Here is a 21,005-nt window from a genome sequence, read left to right on the forward strand (position 1 = left end):
CTCCGCAACCTTTAATTGTTTATCCACGCTTCAATGTACTAAATTCTTTGTTTTTATAAGCTCTATACAATTGTTGTAATGCAAATTGGGCATTTTCATGTTTTAAGAGTAAATAGTTTAAAAAAAAACATCTTTTTTTAAAAAAGTTCAAAACTCAATAAGAACTCTATCCATGACCTGATCTTGCTTGTTGGTGAACTCATTCGAGTATTTCCAGTCTTAGACATTCATGCGAAATTTAATCAAAATCGGACCAACATTTCTCAAATTATTGTGCTAAGGGACGCATATACATATCAATATTTTAAGGAATAGTGTTTTTGACCTCTGGGGATATCGAAATGAAAAAGTAAATCGGTCCCGGGTCTAGGTATTACTGTGCCCCTTTCCGTAATAGCCTCTTCCCAATAGGGGAACTTTGCTAAAAGTACAAAAACACCACAGTTCCTCTTAGCTTCTGTGTTAAAGAATATTTTTTAACAACCCAAAGTAGTACCCCAATTTAACCACTCTTATATGGTCACTACAAGAATGATTTCCCTGTATTTTATTACTTCTGGTCATAACCTAAGTAGAGATACAATTTATGGGTTTACGGAAATAAATGTTATTTTAACAAGCACATGATATAATAAATTATTGACTTAATTATCATTATTTGTGTTTAACTAGAATTATAGCAAAAAAGTAAAATATATATATCCTACATTCATACTTCAAACGAGTTTAATTTGAGCAAGAATACAAACTAAAATTTTAAAATTATTTGTTGGATTTATTTTGGGAGTTAAGGAACCTAAATTTTAAGTTGATTGTTATCAAAACTGATTATAACATTCAAAACCACCAATGATCTGAAATGGTTAACAAAGTAACCTTCAAAAATGTCTTACTATTATTATCACCAATAAGAATTATATTTATATTGAAATGTTTGAATAATATTACTTATAGTATAAATGGATATTTGATCTGTGGCTCATATTTTTAAATAGCCCATTGTACTGTGCCCTGTTTAAGTAATTTGGAAAGTGATATTTTCCGAAAAAAAAAACAAGTTAAAAAACAAGTTAGAACTTACTCGTAAAAACAAAACACTATTTCAGTAAACTCTATAGTAAACTCTCGACTGTAGCTCAACACATTACAAACTCCCGGAGAAGATAAAAAAAATCCATGGCAGTGTCTTTGATTTTAGCGTAAATGTGCTTTCGATCATTAAGACTTTGTATCAGTTAAATAAATACATATAATTTATCACACAAATATAAACAGTTATTAACAATTGTTTTAATAATTACACTTTTATTAGTTAACCCTCCGAGTGTCCATAGTTTAGGCCTTAATGTCCGCCTATTTTTGGCGCATTTGCAAGATTTTATTAAAAGGATCTGAGAAGCTTAAAACAATGTTAATTCTACTGTTCTATATACCATTTTGTTTGGAAAATCATGGGCTTCAATATTATGCACAAAACATAAGGAACATTTGTTTCAAAAAAATTTTTTAGGTAAAAAAAATATTTTGGAAAATTTTCAAAAAAAAAAAAAAGTTTGTGCTCAATGAAATTGTATAAATTATAGGCCTATAAATATTTGAAAATAGCCACTTTGTTCTAAATGTTATGAGGATTACAAATATATGATAATATAAGGAAGTAGATTTGCAAATAAATAAGTTATGGGCAAAAAACATATTTCAGTACATAGCGTTTAGCTAAGAATGCATAGCCTAACCATAGCTAGGAATCTGGCTTATAATTTACACCATTATCACTACCTACTTCTTCAGGATCATCAACCAGCCCTTCAAAATCACTTAAATCTTCTTATAATGCACCACGTATATCACTACTTTTGATTTTTAACACTAAAACAATGATAAACGTAATAAAACACATCAGTATCGGTCCGAGGGTAACCTAGCTGTTTACAAATACGCACGTCAGCTGTCTGCTACAATTAAGATCGGCTCGGAGAACATAAAGCGCTTAGAGACAGACCTCTGGAGAAAGCTTAGAATCTAACGAAAATAACGATACCTAACTCGATCCAGTTCAATCCGATTCAGTCAGTCATAGAGCCTTCGCCGTAAAAGATGTTCGTGCGTCGAAAAATCGACGCGTGACACTACACAAAGTGTGTCGTGCGTCGATTTTTCGACGAGTGACGCTCGGAGGGTTAAGCACTCAATTTAAGTTAATAAAACAACATTTCTCATTGGCTTAGTTCATATTTTGATTAGTTTACAACTAATTACAATAATATCACACATAAAATACACATCAGTCATCATTTGATACTGTATTGATCAATTTGAGTAAATACTGTTCATATTGACTAACTATAACAAAATATTATGAAATTCGATACAAAACACATTTAGTAAGAATAATAAATTCATAAGACGATTCAACTAAGGATAACAGCGTTTTACAGAATTATAACTGGGCCTAATACAACAAAAAGCAACAAAAACACCCTGAAACCTCTCCAACAAAAACAGTAACAAAACAAGAACATTATGTTTGAAGAATACAAATTACAAACCCTTTCAACAGTCTAGATATCACAAATTATCACCCAATGATGTCCTTATCATCGACTGTACTTCAATTAGTTATCACCCACCATGTGCGTTGAAAGTACCTCGTTCAGTCTAAGTTTTGGTTTTACAGTGACAAAACTTACGTAATTGTTCTTGAGTGTTCTCTATGCAAGCAGCAGCAGAGCCATACATATTTATACGACTTACGTCTTCTATCTGTAACAAAAAATTGTCAGTTGTACATAAATTTTATCTACTAGCTGGCCCGACAGACGTCGTCATGTCCTAATGTGGTTTTATGTCAAATGCTCGTTCATTTTCAAGATGAGTTCGTTCGCATGGCTCAATCACGTCCTGGTGTTGAAGTTCGTTCGCTACGGTCACTCACCTTTTGGTTGCAAATTAGCTGTTGTCACAAATAAAAAAAAAAAAAAATAATAGTGCTGCACCCTGTTGGTAAGCTTATTAACTTTTTAATGCTATTGAACATCACAGAATCAAATTGTTTAGTTGAACCAGCTGTTAAGATTCTTTAATTCCATTTAAATATGAGTACTCATAAGGATAACATGGGAAACTCCAGAGCCACTGGGGCGGAGCCCTTTTGACGGATCTGCACCAAACTTCACACAAACCATCCTTGAATAATGCTTAACAATGGCTGAAAGTTTCATTACAATCTGTTGAGCGGTTTCGGAGTCCATAAAGGACAAACAAACAAACAAACATACAAACATACATTGGATTTTATATACCGGGTGTCCAAAACCACCCGTACACCCCTTTCAAAACGATGGAAACCATTTCTTACAAACAAAAAATAATACAGAACTAGCTAAATTGGGCACGTTATACCAAATGGTGATAATTTCAAAACCAAAATCACACCGGAAGTGGCTTTTTCAGACCGGAAGTTGACTTTTTTAAATGTAAACTACCAATTTTAGTTACAGAATCGGATTCTACGTTGAAAAATACATAACTTTTGTCTAAAACATTTTTTGAAAAAACTTCTTTTCTACCTCTAATGCCCAATTAAAGTCAATTAATTTTTGGTCATTCATCTGTCAAAGTTACTCGAAACAATAATAGAGAAAAACAAATAACAAAGATTGCATAAAGACATGTGATAAATAGAATCAGCTGTTCATTGTAAACACCTTAGCAATTGAGTAACAGCTGGTCTTCACATTGCTTAGTTTAAAAATAAATCATTTGTTTTTACATTAAAGGGGTCAAATGTAAAAAAAAATTAAAAAAAAAATTAAACTTAGCAATGTGTAGACCAGCTGTTACTCAATTGCTAAGGTTTTTAAAATGAACAGCTGATTCTATTCATCATATGTCTTTATGTAATCTTTGTTATTTGTTTTTCTCTATTATTGTTTCGAGTAACTTTGACACATGAATGACCAAAAATTATTGACTTTAATGGGGGATTAAAGGTAGAAAACAAGTTTTTTCAAAAAATGTTTTAGACAAAAGTTATGTATTTTTCAACGTAGAATCCGATTCTGTAACTAAAATTGGTAGTTTACATTTAAAAAAGTCAACTTCCGGTCTGAAAAAACCACTTCCGGTGTGATTTTGGATTTGAAATTATCACCATTTGGTAGACCGTGCCCAATTTAGCTAGTTCTGTATTATTTTTTTTTGTAAGAAAAGGTTTTCACCGTTTTGAAAGGGGTGTACGGGTGGTTTTGGACACCCGGTATATAGATACAGCCTTTACGTACAGTTGCTGGGAATCAAAGATGGTGTGTTTCTACACTACTTAGGAATGGCGAATTTATTTCAGCAGGAAGTGTGCATTTATTGCATCAAGATGAAGGTTTTTTTGTACGATCGATCAAAATAAAGTTCAAGCCCCCAATACAAACATCCCATTGTTATTGTTAAACCACGGCCACTCTTTAATTTTCATCAACCAACAGTGAAATAATTAGAAAATTTAGAGAGAAGAGAATTTAGCTTTAAGCTTGAGTAATGGAATAGGAATAGAGTTTTACCTTGAATTAATTCTTTCTAATCTTGATTACTTGTCTTGAGGCTAACCCTTTCAGTGCTATGCAACGATATATCATTGTGCGTCTTTTTCCAGAAAATTGCTATGGAACGATATATCGTGAGTGTTGTTCACGTTTCATCCAAAAGCGCTAAGCAACGATATATCATGCCGACACGACTTTCAATCATGTGAGTTTAAATGAGCATATCGGTTGACTCGGTTGTAATTTTGAAACAGCGACTGGTTTCTTTCGATTCCTCATATGATCGAGGCCCGATATATTGTTCCTTAGCACTTTTCAGATGAAACATTTTATTTTTACCGATTTTTTCCTCGCACACTAGACTTTGCCCCCGTGGCAAGCCTAGCACTTTTCGGACGAAATAAGTAAATAACTCTAGCAATTCTTGGAAAATACAAAAAAATATTCTAGCAACGAAAGGGTTAAATAAATGAATTATTAGTATTGAAGAGAGAGAAAATCCTTATAACTATTTAAGATACTTAAATACTGTAGAGAAAATCACCAAAAAATGAAAGTAAAAATGATTGAGTACAAAATTTAGATGTATTTCTTGAACATTTAGAATATTATTTTAAAAAACAACAATAATCACATGTAAATATTGAAAAACCCAAAAACATGTGTTGGAGGCAGACTAGAAGAAAAATAAACTATAAAATACTTAACAAACAGGAACGCTACAGTGATTCTGGAAAATAAATTTTATGTTCCCCACCTTGTTCAAGTAAAATTATTTGTGTATTTACTTGATCAGAACCAGCTTTGTCTAAGGAATTTAATTCTTTGTTCTAGAACAAATCAAACGATTGTCAGTTACGGTTTAAGGCTATAGGCCAGGTTTTTTAGAACAAAGTTATAGCAGCTAGCTTACCTTAAAAAAGCCCAGGTAACCATATAAAACATAGAATACACAGAAAACGCACAACACTTCGACCTTTGTGGGAGTTTGTAAATTAATTGTAGACGAAGAGTTTTGGACAAATTGCAAAATGAATTACACTGACCCAGATATTGTTGCATTGGTTGAAGCATGAAGGCTAAGTTGGATAGTGCATGTGTTAAGAAGAGAGAAAGGAACAAGACTGTATGAAGTTTGGAGAGCCACAACTTGAGGTAAATGTCCATTGGGAAGGCTGAAATTGTGATGGACTGACCAAGAATTGAATGACGTCAGGACGATGGGTACAAACGTCAACTTGGCAGAAGTCACAGTAGGGTGGAGGAGGCTGGTGTACGAGGTGAAGGGCGAAGAATTTACTGAGATTTGTGGAGCCACCGCAGTAAGTAAGTGTGTGCTATGGCGTACCTAGACTGTTTCTAAGCTAAGCTAGCTATCTCTTTATCCTCTAGTTTAACATAAAATACAATAACATGTACCTGACCAAGAATGTATTTTGATAATCACAAACAACTCACCCTTAATGAAAATGTATCTTCTTTAAGGTGATGTGAGATGGAAGCTTCGAATATCGCGTTGCCGGGTTGTGTGATCAGTTTGATCTGATAGGTTTCCATGGTGACCGGAGTGTTGCTGGAGAAGTTGGGCACAAAACCATCCAGATCTGCTGCGTCTTTAAACCGGCGCAAAGCTCTAGATGGCACCAGCCGTGCCGACCAGAGGACCGCCTCCAGGTTCAGCAGTGAACACAGAGTAGAGTGTTTCGCGTTGTATCTGCACAAATACACATTTGTTATTCCTCCAGAAATCTATACCAAATAGGCATACTGGCATACACTAATGGCACAGAGCATGAAACTACAATTATTATGTTTAATAATACAATAGAGTTTAGAGTAACCAACATAAACTAGCTGGAACAAGGTTGGAGGTTGGATGGGCAAAAACATCAGAGAACAAGGAAAACAATAGAACCACAGTGGACATGTTTAAAGCCATTAAACTAATAAAATGTTTTTATTGCCAAACATATTTCAGACTTTGTCTTTTGTTAAAACACCTTACTGATACCATTTTGAAACCATCACCTCATAACATAAAAATAACCGTAAAGTAAAACCACCAGAACTGTAACTATAAAATACATTTGAGTTCCGCTATTCCAATCTGACTGGGACAGAACCCTCTTCGGAATATGCTTATTTCTGTAGTATTTGATCATCACAATTGAGGACGATGTTCACAATTTCAACCTCTAAAGATTTTTACATAGCTACTATTTTGATGTGACCATACCAAGCTTTTGTTTTTAGAGATCACAGAAAGCGTCTGCCATGATAATGTCAATACGACCGCAGAAGATGTTCTTGTATTTGCCGTGACTGCCGAAGAAGTTCTCGATTTTATGTTGGCTTCGTAATAATAGAAATAATAATTTCTCAACTTTGATTTGGAATAGGCGGATTTCAAAACAGTGAGGTTCAGAATGGCGGGACTCTAATGTGTGGATTAAGCGATACTCCTCTCAGACACAGGATATGTACCATAACCAAGACATGAGGGGTAGCATAGAGATACATTAGATATGCAGGTATGAGGAGCTGACAGACTATGTAGTATCCAGTGTGCTAAACCAATAGAAAGTACTCCAGCAAAAGTAAATTCCAGACAGGCGCCGGTGTGGCTCTATCAGGACTAGTAGGCTAGTAAGCAGTAAGGTTGGTAAAAATAGTGATCGCATTGATAAACCTGTTGTCAAAACAGCAACGAGGGTGTAAGGGTTTATTGTTTCAGACGCAAGGGTGTTTCAAGGACAAAGTGTTGGGCCACCCGGATGGGGGGGGGGAGGGGGCGGTGAGACTGTGTGAAGGGGAGGAAACTGGTTTTGGCTATTTATTGATTAGTTCGCCGACCCTTCTAGATGACAAAATTGAGTGACAGTGTTAAATCATCGTGTTCTGCATTTCATTTCTTGTTTACTTTGTGTGTTATTCTATTAATTCTAGTGCTTTGGTCTATTTCCTCTATATGTCAATTATATATTTTTTAATATATGATATCCGAAAAATCGGGTCGGATTCGGTTCGGATATCCGTATCAAAACCGGGCCCAAATTCGATATCCGACACTATCCGTTATTTATCCGACTTTTTCGGATATACAATATATTTTGACGTTTTGGACAGAAAACTAAATCTCCATAGCTACCATTAGTTTCCCAGGACAAAATTACAGCAATACGTTTCCAACGACCTAACAGCAAACGGCAAAGAAGCCGTATGATGCAATACTGATAACTAGTTTAGTCGTTATCGGCTGTTTTGCTTTACGATTAGATTCGTCTGGAATGAACAGGCATAAAGCAAAAAAGAACTACCATGGTCAAATGAAAGTCAACTCGTGCTTGTCTCGCTCCTGATACTAGGGGCGCTGTAATAGTTTATTTACAGTACTGTAAAGATAACAACGTCATTCTTTCTCTTTGTTCTTCTATTTCTTGGGTTTCCCTTCATCACGCATTCAACATGTTGTCATGGTTACTAATCACCCATGCCGTTATCAGCTTTTGTGACATAGCATGGGGTAAAACTTGACGAAAATCGGTTAATTTTTACCTACCAATTAAGTACTACTTTATTGGTATTTGGTACTGTATTAATAATCGGTCAAAATGGCCGAATTTTGTCAAATTTTACACCAAATTTATTGAAATTTCAAGGTGAATATTAATAAAACAATTATTACCAAATATTTGTATTCATTTAAAAGATTGATTTGTTGTATTGGGTTCCCCACTGAGTGCAGCCGAGCGGCACTAATGAGGGTCGGACCTTCTTGCGGGTGAACAATAGACGGCTTATCAGACCCACCCCTCCCCCGTGGTCTGGAGAAAGCTTGTAAACAAACTATTGCACAAGCCATTGGGCTGCTTCAACTATAATTTTGTCAAATGAACTGTGATGTTTTAAAATCAAAAACAATAATTTGGGACCATACTGCTTAACAATAATGGACTGCAATTATTGTTAAACATACAATCCATTTTTACATTAAACAAAAATATTTTGTGCATGGAAAACAACAAGAATAATCACGTGTTTTTAAATTTATTTTGTATTTATTTATACAAAATAGAATTAAATATTCATAGTAGTTACAATATACATATGTATGTAATCGACTTGCTAGTTGTTTTGTCGTCATTCAAGGTCGCGTTGCTGTTCTGTCATGAAAGACAATCTGATTGTCTCAGTCTGCACTGCATATCTCTTCAGGCCTTCAATCGATATCCTTTTATTTATTGCATCTTCATTTAGTTCAGTTCAGTTCTTATCGTGATTATCTACTATTTGATGTCTTGACAATTCTCAATGTTTTTAAACATATTAAAATAACATTGTGTTTATTTAAAAATTGACTGAACATTATTATTATTATGCACTTTTTTAAGAAAAAAAAGTTTAATAATTAAGATAAGGTTAGGCCTACGCTAGGAAAAGCTCGGCTCGAAAAAGCTCGAGCTCGAACATTTTTTAAAAAGCTCGGCTCGGCTCGGCTCGAGGTTGAAAATCACTATTCGCACACCCCTAGTTGGTACTCACTGGTTGATAAAGTCAACAAACGTAGTGGCAGCCCTGTGAACCAGGTGACTCTGAGGATCTACTTTCTCCCACTCCAGACAGGCACACCAGTGTGGCTCTATGAACGCGTCTGCACACGTCCTTTCTTGCGGAACCTGAAGAAACAGATCAAGGGTTAGGGAATACTAAAACCTTGATTGCTATAGTGTTTTTACTCTAAAACTGCAGCTTGTAAAATAAATGGAAATACTGTACAAACAATTTGAAAATACATTATGATTTAATACTATGATTTAAGCTTAAAAATTATCTATTTAATTTGGGTAATTACTTATATCGTTATATTTCAGAAGTTAATGCTTGATGAGGATGATGCTGTGGACATAACATATTGGAGAAGCTTTGTTGATAAGACAAGCACCAACTCAAGTACGAGTGGCCACTTCGGTAACTATGAAAGTAATATCAAGTACCTCTTGGAACAGACTGAGAGAGCGGTGAGAGAGATCGCCCTGCGTCGAGGTCTGAGGGAAGTGTAGAAGGCTGGCCAACGTTGCGTGGATGTCAAAAGGCGTGGTCAGCCTGTGTTTATTGGTTCGCAGGTTCGCCACCGCTCGAGGGTGTGTCTGAGACATCCACGGCGGCAAGACGAACGAGAAGAACGGCAGTCGCTCCTCCAACTTGCCCTGTTGTGTGTTACGAATCTCGGCAAACCTGTTGTGAAAACACACATAATATAGAAACTTGTTACAGTGGAAGCATGACTACATGGGAATTCTAACTAGCCTGCGTGTGTTGCAAATCTCGGCAAACCACTGGTGGAAACATATGCACTATAGGTGCTATAGAACCAAGTTACAGTGGAAATTGTATTGCTCCACAGGGATTCGATGACATGTGCAGTACATTCATGATCAATTATTACAGATTTTCAAAGTCCTTAAAGAGCTTCACAACAGCAATGAAACTCTTCAACATCCTCCTTTAAAATATTAAAAACTTTGAAATTGCCAAGTTGAAAACCTCAGTTTGCAAAAAACCTCCGGGCCTTCGATCAGAAACAAAGCATGCAAATATTCAAGTAATTGAATGAAACTCTTAAATAGCAAGTATTCATCTTATTATTTTGTTACTACTACCTTTCATTAAAAATATAACTATATAAAATATCAATCATGAATAATTTCCCCTAGACGATCCATGCATGTTGAAGTTTTACTGCTCTCATAATTCAAATTGTCTTAAACTTTAAATACATTAATATCTACCAAACAACATATTTAGTGAAATTGAGATTTTTAAAGAACGACGACACAAATTACATCCTCTACTGCAAGGGATATACCGTATCCTTTTTTAAATACATAGGTTGAATCCACTCACAAGCAATTGCTGTGGAATACTGGCTTTGTTGGCAATGGCGCAGACAAAACATATTGTATTTTCTGAAAATATTCACTTTTGTCACTTGCAACATTGTTCAGGAGTTATTGAAATATAATAAAATACTTCAAGTCGGCAGTAGAATAAAACTATTTCAAGAAATCCCTGCATATGATCTGGAAATGTTATATCTCCTAAGAAAATATTGCACCTAAGCCCTAAGCATCTCGTTCTATTCTTATAATATTTTAGAACAAATACACCCAGTCACCTGTGGCCGTGGTCGCTCATGACTATCAACATGGTGTTGTTGAGATGTCCGTTGTTGTTGAACCACTGCAGCCACTCCAGCAAGTCCTCGTCTGCCGCTCCAACCAGGTTGTAGTTGTCGTGGGAAATCTCTCCGTGGAACCCAAACACAAACTTGGGCCTGTCCTTGTACACCACGAACATGTTTTTGGCGTACTCCATCATAATCTGGTAACAGAAAATATTTTCTTTGCATAACTTGTAAACCGGGTTTTCAAACTTCAGACACATTTCCATCTCTTTGGATTTACAAAACCTTGTCTTTTTCTAAAACAAACATTAACTATATAGTTAAATTTTTATAATGTTCTGTTGTCCCTATCCATAAAATTTTACTTCCCCCCTAAATCTAGTATAATGAGGAAAGTATTGTTTTCATCAACATTTTTGAGTTTTGAGTTGGTAATATCCGTTACAGGTCCCCTGAACCAAAAAAGTGGTTTTCAAAGTGACATCTGTGTTTGTGTGTGCATGTGTTGTGCAGAGCTACACCTGTAGTCCGATTTTAAAGAAATTTGGTATGTGGGTACTAACTCATCGTATGTTCAGGATTTGTTTATTCATTGGAGATTTTAATTTTTTAATTGTGATTTTGTTATAAGGACCATAATAACAAAATCTTTGATTAACGATTTTAATTTGTTATGGTCCTTTTAACTCTAAACAAAATGGTACTACCCTCAATTCTGTAAAAAACTAGGTTTCAAAAATGTTTTTTTTTTTTCAATAGCTCACCTATGATTTAAGGGTTGGTAGTAAGCTAATAGGAGAATTTTTTTTATGAAGAGCCCCTATCAACCCCATTGTTGGATGAAAAAACAATAGTAGTTCCATAGAAAAAATGTTTAAGATAAGTAGTTCTAGAACTATTAGAGGATGTTTCCTAAGTTTTGGTAGTAATTAAATTTGAGCTTTAGTTTCAACACATCTATACTACTTGGTAAATTACAAGGCTGCATACAAATTTCTATGATACTAACCTTGTGTCTGGGCAGTGAGCCGATACAATATGGCTTGTGTTTCCTGTAGTCGCCCTCCGCCTCAACAAAGAAAGTCCTCATGTAATGATCGGTGGGCTGAGAGTCAAAACCTTTCAGTCGATACGTCCAGATCCCATTGGAGGGTGTATCTTCCATGTACGCTGCAAGAACATTCAAAATTACGAGACAACTCAAAACTGATTTAAAATTTCTGAACAAGTATTTAAAATATGAATTAAACTGTAACAACTGGTGGTGGTAACTATCAACATCTTTTAAATACACAAGTTCTTACTATTGAAGATGTAACTATAACCATATTGAGCAAGCCTTTAGCCATATTTAGCCTATACTTGACAAATTCCAGCATTTTGCGCTAAGTTTAGTGATCAGCTCAAACCTTCTATGGTGGAAAATGCTGTAAGTGACATTGGAATTGTTTACTTATTGTACTAGATGTTAGGTTCTTGGGCCGTAATAGACTCTTTTTTCACAAAGGTAATCCTGCTATGAAAAAAAAAATCCTTAACCAGGCACTAGAGGTTTGTTTGTAGCTAGTAGTAAAACAAGCCTGTGGAAATACAGTCTATTTATGGATGCAAAATTTAACCTCTCTTGATAAAACAAAGAACTAACTACTTTAAAATGAACCATTTACACCTAGTAATTAAGTCACATACAAGATTTAGATGGTTTTGCTCTTATTAATACATGATTTGTAAACCCAATATACCTGTAACGTATCCGCTTTCAGCAAAGTCGTTCCAAATGAACGGATAAACATTGACAAAAGAAGCCTTGTCTCCCATCCTCTTGCGAGTGTCTGGCAGTTCCAACTCTGTCTTTCCTGTAGAACGAAGGAAATTAAACTAAAGAGTGGTACACAAAGATTCAGATTTTGACAGTCCACATATTGACTTAGGAATCTACATGCCAACCAACCACAGGGCTCAGTTTGTCTGACACGAAAAAGTGGATCTGATTCTCAAGAAACAGTTAAGTCCAATTTCCGTCACGGACTACTATCAGTAGTCTGAGTCCCCTACCTAATATACATATACCTAGTTTATGTATTATACCTAATTTACCTAAATATACGACTTTGGACTAAATTTTTTTAAATAGGTTGGCGGCCTCTTTTAACCTTGCATTTACCCGTCCACATAGACTAGGCCTACAGATCTGTGCATGGAACGTATCCAGCAAAGCAAGGGGTGAGCCGGTACAGTACAAAGGTGAACTGTACTGATAAAAGTTAGTGGCAGTGACCAGAATCCGAACCCACGACACTACTGCCTTGGGCCCGAAGTCCGCGACGCTACCGACTGAGCTACCGACTTACCAATTCTTCAGGTTGTTGACTGATAAGTGACTTTTAAATATTAAATTCATATAGAATTGTGAATTCAGGAAGTATAATGTTGTAGTTAAAAATACTCATTGCTCTGAAAGTAAGCACGCAGCCTTAAGGTCGATTCACACATATCAGTTCAGTCACAGTTCCGATACAGTCCAGTTACAGTTCAGTCTCAGTTGCATCCGCATTTTCCCAGTCAATTGTCCGTCAGTTGGTTTCAGTCAGTCTTCCCTCTCTAATATTTACAGTAATTTACAGTCAAAAATGTTAAATTATAAACCTATATTCTGTCAAATTATCATTGTCTATCTTGTTGATTGTTACAAACAGTACTCACAATATAAACACAACCATTTAAATAACAATAACACTATTTTCTAACCTCAAACAGTTCCGTCAGGCGTCCGAACAATCCAAAAGTATCGGTGGAAAGAAATCTGAAATTAACTGACGGATGCCGGTAGAGCGACTGACGGGACAGCAACGGATAAGTGTAGATAGCGCAATAGAAAATCCATTAAAGAATATTTTTGTTAACTGTGACGTGCCTGAAGTGACTGGACTGTGACGTTACGTAACTGATGTGTGTGAATCGACCTTAAGACTTACAGTCTTAAAACTGACTGAAACTAATGAAGGAAAGCTATAGATTTCATTAAACACAAAGACCCCACTGAATTTTAAAAAGCTGCTTCACCTACTAAAACGCCTCTCAACCAACCACTAGGCTATGCCTTCTAAATTACAACTCTACTATCTTACTGAAACACTGCCTGCATTTGAGACTGTATATATACACCTTTATCCACTAGACATTTTTTAAATCCAACATTTGTGCTACTATTTACATAAAGCCAACATAAGAACAACATAAGAATTAGAAGTTAAAACACTGTGCTATGTATGAATCCAGAAAAAGACGTCCTTCCTTGTTTGAGGCCTGTTTTTGTTGATGGGAAGTTTACGTTTTTAAACAGGATTATTGTGGATATTGTGGATTATTGTGGACTTATATTGATTTATTTAATCCGTCTACTTGTTCTGATTTGCCTTTAACTAATTATTGTGATTGATAATGTTCACAAAAACCCCATAAATATAAAGATGATGAATCAACAACATTTTTTAGCTCTGCCGTTTAGAGGAATGTACATAATATTGAAAAGACTGGTAGTTTGAATAGCTATGGATACATGTCTTTAACAAAACCATTCCTACAAACAATTTTTTGGAGGATTTTCAACTGGTTTTGATTTATAATTCTTCATTACTTACAATTTTATACAAGAATTTAAAAATAAACAACATATGTAAGTGAATGGTCAAAATTATTCTCAGCAACACATTTGCTGTGCATTTATGTTCAGAGGTGATCAAAATGTGTTTTATGTGTGCTAGTGCCATTGCTCTTTCTGAGGTTATCTTTGCAAAAGAAACCAATATGTACTTGAATATGAATAAAAATAATACTGGTCTGATTTAAAATGTGCTACACAGCAATCAGAGTGATCAGAGCTACATGGGAGGAGAAACTGATAAACCGTACTGATAAAACTGATTGTGAAGAACTGTTAGATAAAAAACATATCTACTACTGCATTTCACCACACACAGATTTAAAAGTAGGCTATATAGAATTAATTTTTATAGCTGAGAACTTTTATGAACAGCTACCGTAACACCGCAAAACACCGCTAATGTGAATAAAGATAAAAATATGCGTTAGTCTTTGGAAAAGAAACTGTTGAGTTTCCACAGAATTGCTGTGAAACATTATTTATTTACAAACTGAAAAAATTGGATAACAACACTGTACGCTATTACCAACGAATACAAACCCTAAGCGCAATGCCTTAGTAAACAATTCAGTCTGGAAAAATTTGAATTTTGAATAGTTCCTGCAGTGAACGTTAGTTAGCGAAGTCGCTACTATCGCGAGTGTGCGTAGTGGTTAGAGCGCAGGACTTCAGTCCCTGAGGTCCCGGGTTCGATCCCCGCCAAGTCACCAATGGATTTTATCTAAGTGATAATGCCACAACCCCTTGGTCTAGCCTGAAGTAATGTGAAAAACAATCCCAGGCTTGTGCCTAGCGTCCTAGGACAAAAAAAAATTTCACGAGTGTGCGGCCAAGTCAGCTGAGTGAGAGAGAGTGAGACAAAGAATCGGCTTAAAAAAGAGAGAGAGATAGAGTAGCGCAGCCACTTATTCCGGCACAGTATGCCTTCTTTTAATTTTTTAGAGTACAGTATAATAAGAAACAAACAAAAATTATAAATAGACTGTACAGATGTATTAAATTATTAACAACTACAAAACAAAAAATACCCATATACGAGGCATGTTTTTTAAGTAAGTACCGTTTTTAAATTTCTCCGTTCCAGCACAGCGATAGGCATTTTCGACATTTGCGCTGTGTATGGGCATCTATTGGTAAGACCTAGCCGGAAATTTGAGAAAAATTGGCCGTTTTTACATCCGGTTTTGAGCATTCAAAATGGTGCCGCCAATTGAGACTGCCGCCGTCTGTGAAGTGCACGCTGTAATTAGATTTTTAAGTGCTAAAGGTGTGAAAGCCATTGAAAATCATCGACAGATTAGGGTATGGCGAGAACATTATGAGTGCTATAATGGCACGCAAGTAGGTAAGGAAATTTTAAGACGGCCCCACCAACGTTCATGATGAGCAACGCACTGGGTACGGGGACAGTATTGACGCCGCCCAGTGCATAACTGTCCCCGTACCCAGTGCGTTGCTCATCATGAACGTTGGTGGGGCCGTCTTAAAATTCCCTTACCTACTTGCGTATCATCCCGTCACTAATAATGTTCTCGCCATACATTTCACTAATCTATCGATGATATTCAATAGCTTTCAATAGCTTCTACCTTTCGCACTTAAAATCTAATTACAGCTTATACTTCACAGTCGGCGGCAGTCTCAATTGGCGGCACCATTTTGAATGCTCGAAACCAGATGTAAACACGGACGATTTTTCTCAAATTTCCGGCTAGGTCTTACCAATAGATGCCCATACACAGCGCAAATGTCGAAAATACCAATCGCTGTGCTGGAACGGAGAAAAAAAAAAAAAAAAACGGTACTTACTTAAAAAAACAAGCCTCGTAAGTTATTATTTTTCTTATTTTAAAATAAATAAAACTGCACAGAAATGTTATGATATTGTGGCAAAGATTTAATGACAGTTTACAATTTATTCAAATTTTACAGATTCAAGTAGTCAACTTTTCAAGATCAGCCATTTTTCCAAACCTGAGAATTATAAAATGTATGATATATTTTGTTAGGTACATCAATAGATAAGTCTATACCTCTATAATGTTGATCTCCATGAGTACTAGTATAAAAGATTCATCTATTTTAATACTGAAAGGTTTATCAGTTTAAGTAACAAACATTGTCATTTCTTACCTTTTGTAAACGTCATTTTAGTTCACCACTCTATTTATTTAAACATCAAGAATATTTAGTTATTTTTAAGTCTCACTTGCCCAAATTAAGATAAAATAACTGTAGGTTCAGATGGTTTATACAAATTTCCATAATCCTTACATGTAATTATAGTTAGTTGCTGACCAAGCTTATACAAATAAAAGTTGACATTTATATATCAAAAAGGTCAGGTTTGGAGCTAGTTAGTTGATTGTAATTTTACTACGGGTATCAATGATACAGGCAAAAGTTATTAACTATTTTTGTGAGGCAGACTCAGTTTTATCTAAATATTGCTTGTATAACTTCATAACAAGATCAATCATATTAAGGACAAACTGTAAGAGATTAATGTAAGATTTACTCCAAAATTAATTACTTACAAGTTCAGAACTATTTCATCAATTAACTTAAGACACAATAACTCACAACACATTCATGCATGTTAAGCACTCAAACACAAAGCACAACAATAACAATTGTAAACCAAAATGCATGCAATCATAAAGCTATGAAAACAATAAAATTACTTACCATTACCATGAACTGGACTTCTGAGGCGGCAGCATAAACGCAACAACGTGCAGGGAAACAAACAAAATGAAAATAAAACACAAAACATGCTCATTCACATAACAAAATGCAAAAATCTATGCATAACATTTGTGATCAGTCTCCTCAAGGAATATGGTATACTAAAACTAGCTAATAACGTTTAAAGACTACTACTAAACATTGCTACATTATGGATGTATTCCATAATCACTCTAGAACAGCAGTTCCCAAGCTTATTTTCGGCGGAACCACTTTCATTCCAGATTGTTTTGCAAACAATCTAACAAATAATACCTATTAATTTAACATCATTATTTGCAAGTGTTGTATTTAGAAATACGGGCCTAAATAAAAACTGTAAAGGTAGTATGACTCATCGTTTGCATTTTGACAAAGGGGCTTAAGTACACATAATATGTACTTACGGCCCTTCATCTTGCAAGCATCGAATTGAGAAAAAAATATTTTTTCTAAAACGCATTCTATTTCAAAATCAAAACTATAGACGATTATCAAGCTAAAATTTACTATTTACCGGAGACCATATCTGAATTGAATAAAAAAAGTTAAGGCTCTTGTTATTTTGTACCGGTACATAAAACCTAACTGCGTATTATTGTTCTTTTTTTTGTTTTTTTTTCTACAAGTGGAGGAAACCCTCTGCATAACTCCGTCACAACCCTTTTTTAGCCATTCTACTTAACCGATTTTTAAAAATGAGGTGTCATTTTAAAGCTCATTAGCGCACCTGCAAATTTCAATAAAAAGGGTTATTTTCTTTAGGGCTTCACCCTTCTCAGGTTTAATTTATTTCTACAGTCATTGTTAAAAAATCCAGTTATGACTAACTTTCTTTATATTTGGACACAGTTTGGGAAACACTGTTCTAGATAATTCTGACTAAAAGATAACACTGATAAAGATAAGAAGTGAGTTTTAAGTGAAATTTGTTATGAAATGTTAAACAAGTATAAGAATCTGGGTCAGTTTTAGTTAATATTAAGTTGTACGAACTTGGGACTACTTTCATTTCTAAATCAATCCCATGCTTGTTATCATAATTCTAGATGAGATAGGCTATTATATTTAATAAATCTAGAGGTAATAGGCTAATCAAGTAAAACATATAAACATTATTATCAGTACAATTTTCATATACATAAACGTAAGAAAAAATAAAAATACAATAGAACTGAGCCGTGACTATTTCCACCGGGCGAATGTCACGACTCATGATCAATGGTTCAAGTGTTTTTTTTATAGTAGGCTAGTTCAGTGTTTCTCACTCCACGCCCCCGAACAAGGCTGTGGGTTTTGTTCTTATTACTCCCACCGCCAAGCACTTCAGAGGTTGCGTGACAATCAACTAGTTAACCTCGCAGACATTTTTCATCGTTTTAAATCGCCCTTTTGGCACATGATTTATACAAGGTTGTGTAAGTTTTTTATTTTGTGCTTAGTCTGCGAGGTTATGGAGTAGTTCAAGTGCGCCACGCGCGCCTTTTGGGTGAGTTTTTCACATTTTTCTAAAGTTAGGTTAGCTGCACATGGTTGCACTAGGTCTGGAACCTAGTCTTGGGGTCGTGGAAGACTTTTGATAGTTAGTTTCCCTGTTCTCTGTTGTTTTGTATAATTCAGGGCTTTGCCCGAAATGCTAGGCCTAGAATTGACTGAGAAATGTTTGTTGGAAAGCCGCTATTTGAGAGAAACTGCCAAGTCAGTTTTGGGTCCTTCTGACTGTTTTGTGGTAGGCCTAGGCTTACAATTTTTGCTCAGTAAATGTAATTGTCTTAGGCTACTACTCTGGTAGTCTTTTGTTTCTGTGTCCCGTACAATTTTTAGTGTTGTTTTGTCTTGTAAAATGTTCAGTTTGTGTTACCCAGTCAAGTAAGGTTAAAGTCTTTTATTTTGCTTTGTCCTTGCCAAACTAGTTAAATTAAGTTGAATTAACTGCTCTTAAAGCTCCCCAGAAAGTTTGAGTCATTTTGCTCAAGTTTTAAGAAAGTTATGAGGAATTTAGAGTTTGGCAATTCTCCATTCAGGTTTGAACTGGGTAACCAAAAGGCCTACTGGTTTCAGCCTTTGAGTTAAGGTTTGGGATGGTCTGGAGAAGCTGCTGGAACATTTCCCCCAGCTTTTAAGACCATTCCGAACAAATTCGGATCACAACTTTTGGAGAAATTAGCAAAAATACATGAGTCGTTGCGTTAGGCCTAAAATTTTTGTATGGAACGTTTTTTGTCAATTTTAAAGTATTTTTCTGTGTTTAAATGTCAATTGTTTATTGTTAACTTGTTCTTCTGGCCACTTTGGACCAGACAATTTATATTTTTTCTCTCTATTGGTGAAACTTACCACTGTCACATACCTGTCTGGCCTGCTGACGGTTTTACCGCAAATATTAATGTTACCATTCTTGTACTGTTTAACCTGTTAATTGTTATGTTTAAAATATTGTTATTGTTTGAAATGTTTTATATTGATAGAGAGCTGTGATAGAGAGACAAACCTTTTAAAAATTTAGAAACTTTTGAAAATGATATGTTAGGCCTAATCTGTGGATTTATGGAAGTCAGTGAAAGACAATTAAATGTGTGACAGTGAACCTTGCGGTATTGAACTTAGACTGTTACTACCTTGTTTCTGGGTTTGTTACTCAGGGCCCATGTGTGCGGTGAAACTGTAACACCGGAAGAATGGCGGAGAAAGTTACCACCTTGAGGCCTCTGTGGGAACTCTGGCCAGCCCCTCTCCGTCCATCTTCAACGGCTCAACAGTGTCCTGTACCTGGATAGAATGAAGGAAAACCGCAACTACCGCAAGTTTTAGGCCTAATTAATTATTGATAACCACCGTCCTGGACTTGGAGATTTCGTTATTTGTTAATTTGTGCACAGAAATTTATTAATTGTTATTCTTTTTAAATTTTAAATTCTTTAGCCTAGGCTACTTGTTGATTTTTTAGATTTTATAATTTTTTTACATATTCTATTAAATTTCAATTTTGGGGCCCCTAAATTTTCTATAGTTACCATGAAATGAATTTATTAAAAGAGTCATTAGATATTTCATTGTACATTTATTAAAGGTTAAAACTGATTAAATTTACTTTGACTGAAATTAGCCTATTTGAATTTTTTAAATTAATGTTTGTAAGTTAGTAGGTCAGAGTGGTATCAAAATTTTTTAAAGTTTAATTGAGAGTATTTAATTCATGTATTATTGTTAATTATTGTTGTGTTATTCTTTAATGGTTAATTACAGCTCGTTTCTCTCAAATGGCGTGTTGTTCTTGAACCTCCATCCATGGTTCTCATTTTGTTAAGTAAAGTTTTGTGAGCCGCTCCTCGGGTCTGCGCATGGATCACGCTTCCTTTTCGTTAGTCTGGGTGCAGGCACGAGGGCATGGTTCATCTGGTAGCAGAGCGTGGTTAGTGGGTTGCGTCTTGGGTGCCTTGTCGTGAAACTTGGTTTCACGACTCGGATACTTAGGGATGCGATCACTGTCCACGTTCTATTTTTTGTTTTGTTGGAAGAGCCGTGGATGGATTGGTTTCTTGGAAATGTCTGGCCTGGCAGTTTTGGAAAAGGGCCTTGTTGTGTTGTGGTGGGGCGTAAACACATTTTATTAGGAGCTCGCCCTTTGGCCGAGGCACCGGGTGGAATCGGTGGTAATGACTTGCATCCTTCGGGAGCAAGAGTGTCAAAAGCATGGTCATGTGTCAAAAAAAAAAAAAGGTTTGTGTGTACACCCCATCACACAAGTGTTAGGTGTTGTCTAGTGTATGTATCGGTGTATGTTTGTGTGTGTGTACGTTCGTGGGTCATTTGTTGTTGTTTTTTCTTGCGGTACTTGCGGTATGAATGGGCAGGTTCTTCTTTTGGGCCCCATCAGGTGCGTAGGCATCAA

General features: G+C 35.5%; 1 protein-coding gene across 2 annotated transcripts in view; it reads right to left on the reverse strand.

Moving 5' to 3' along the window:
- Positions 1 to 1,621: 1,621 nt before the first annotated feature.
- Positions 1,622 to 21,005, reverse strand: part of LOC128992368 (uncharacterized) — a 35,143-nt gene continuing 15,759 nt past the window's right edge. For both annotated transcript variants that reach the window (XM_054415916.1, XM_054415917.1), the window contains exons 7-13: positions 12,465 to 12,578; positions 11,732 to 11,892; positions 10,714 to 10,919; positions 9,533 to 9,773; positions 9,081 to 9,214; positions 5,997 to 6,252; positions 1,622 to 2,763 (exon numbers count right to left, since the gene is read on the reverse strand). In XM_054415916.1, coding sequence (XP_054271891.1) covers positions 2,659 to 2,763; positions 5,997 to 6,252; positions 9,081 to 9,214; positions 9,533 to 9,773; positions 10,714 to 10,919; positions 11,732 to 11,892; positions 12,465 to 12,578 — 1,217 coding nt within the window. In that variant the 3' untranslated portion in view covers positions 1,622 to 2,658. The remainder of the gene's footprint in view (positions 2,764 to 5,996; positions 6,253 to 9,080; positions 9,215 to 9,532; positions 9,774 to 10,713; positions 10,920 to 11,731; positions 11,893 to 12,464; positions 12,579 to 21,005) is intronic.

Source organism: Macrosteles quadrilineatus, unplaced genomic scaffold (genome assembly GCF_028750875.1).
Source record: "Macrosteles quadrilineatus isolate MER2022 unplaced genomic scaffold, UCM_ALF_1.0 Scaffold_4__1_contigs__length_99947679, whole genome shotgun sequence".
NCBI lineage: Eukaryota > Metazoa > Arthropoda > Insecta > Hemiptera > Cicadellidae > Macrosteles > Macrosteles quadrilineatus.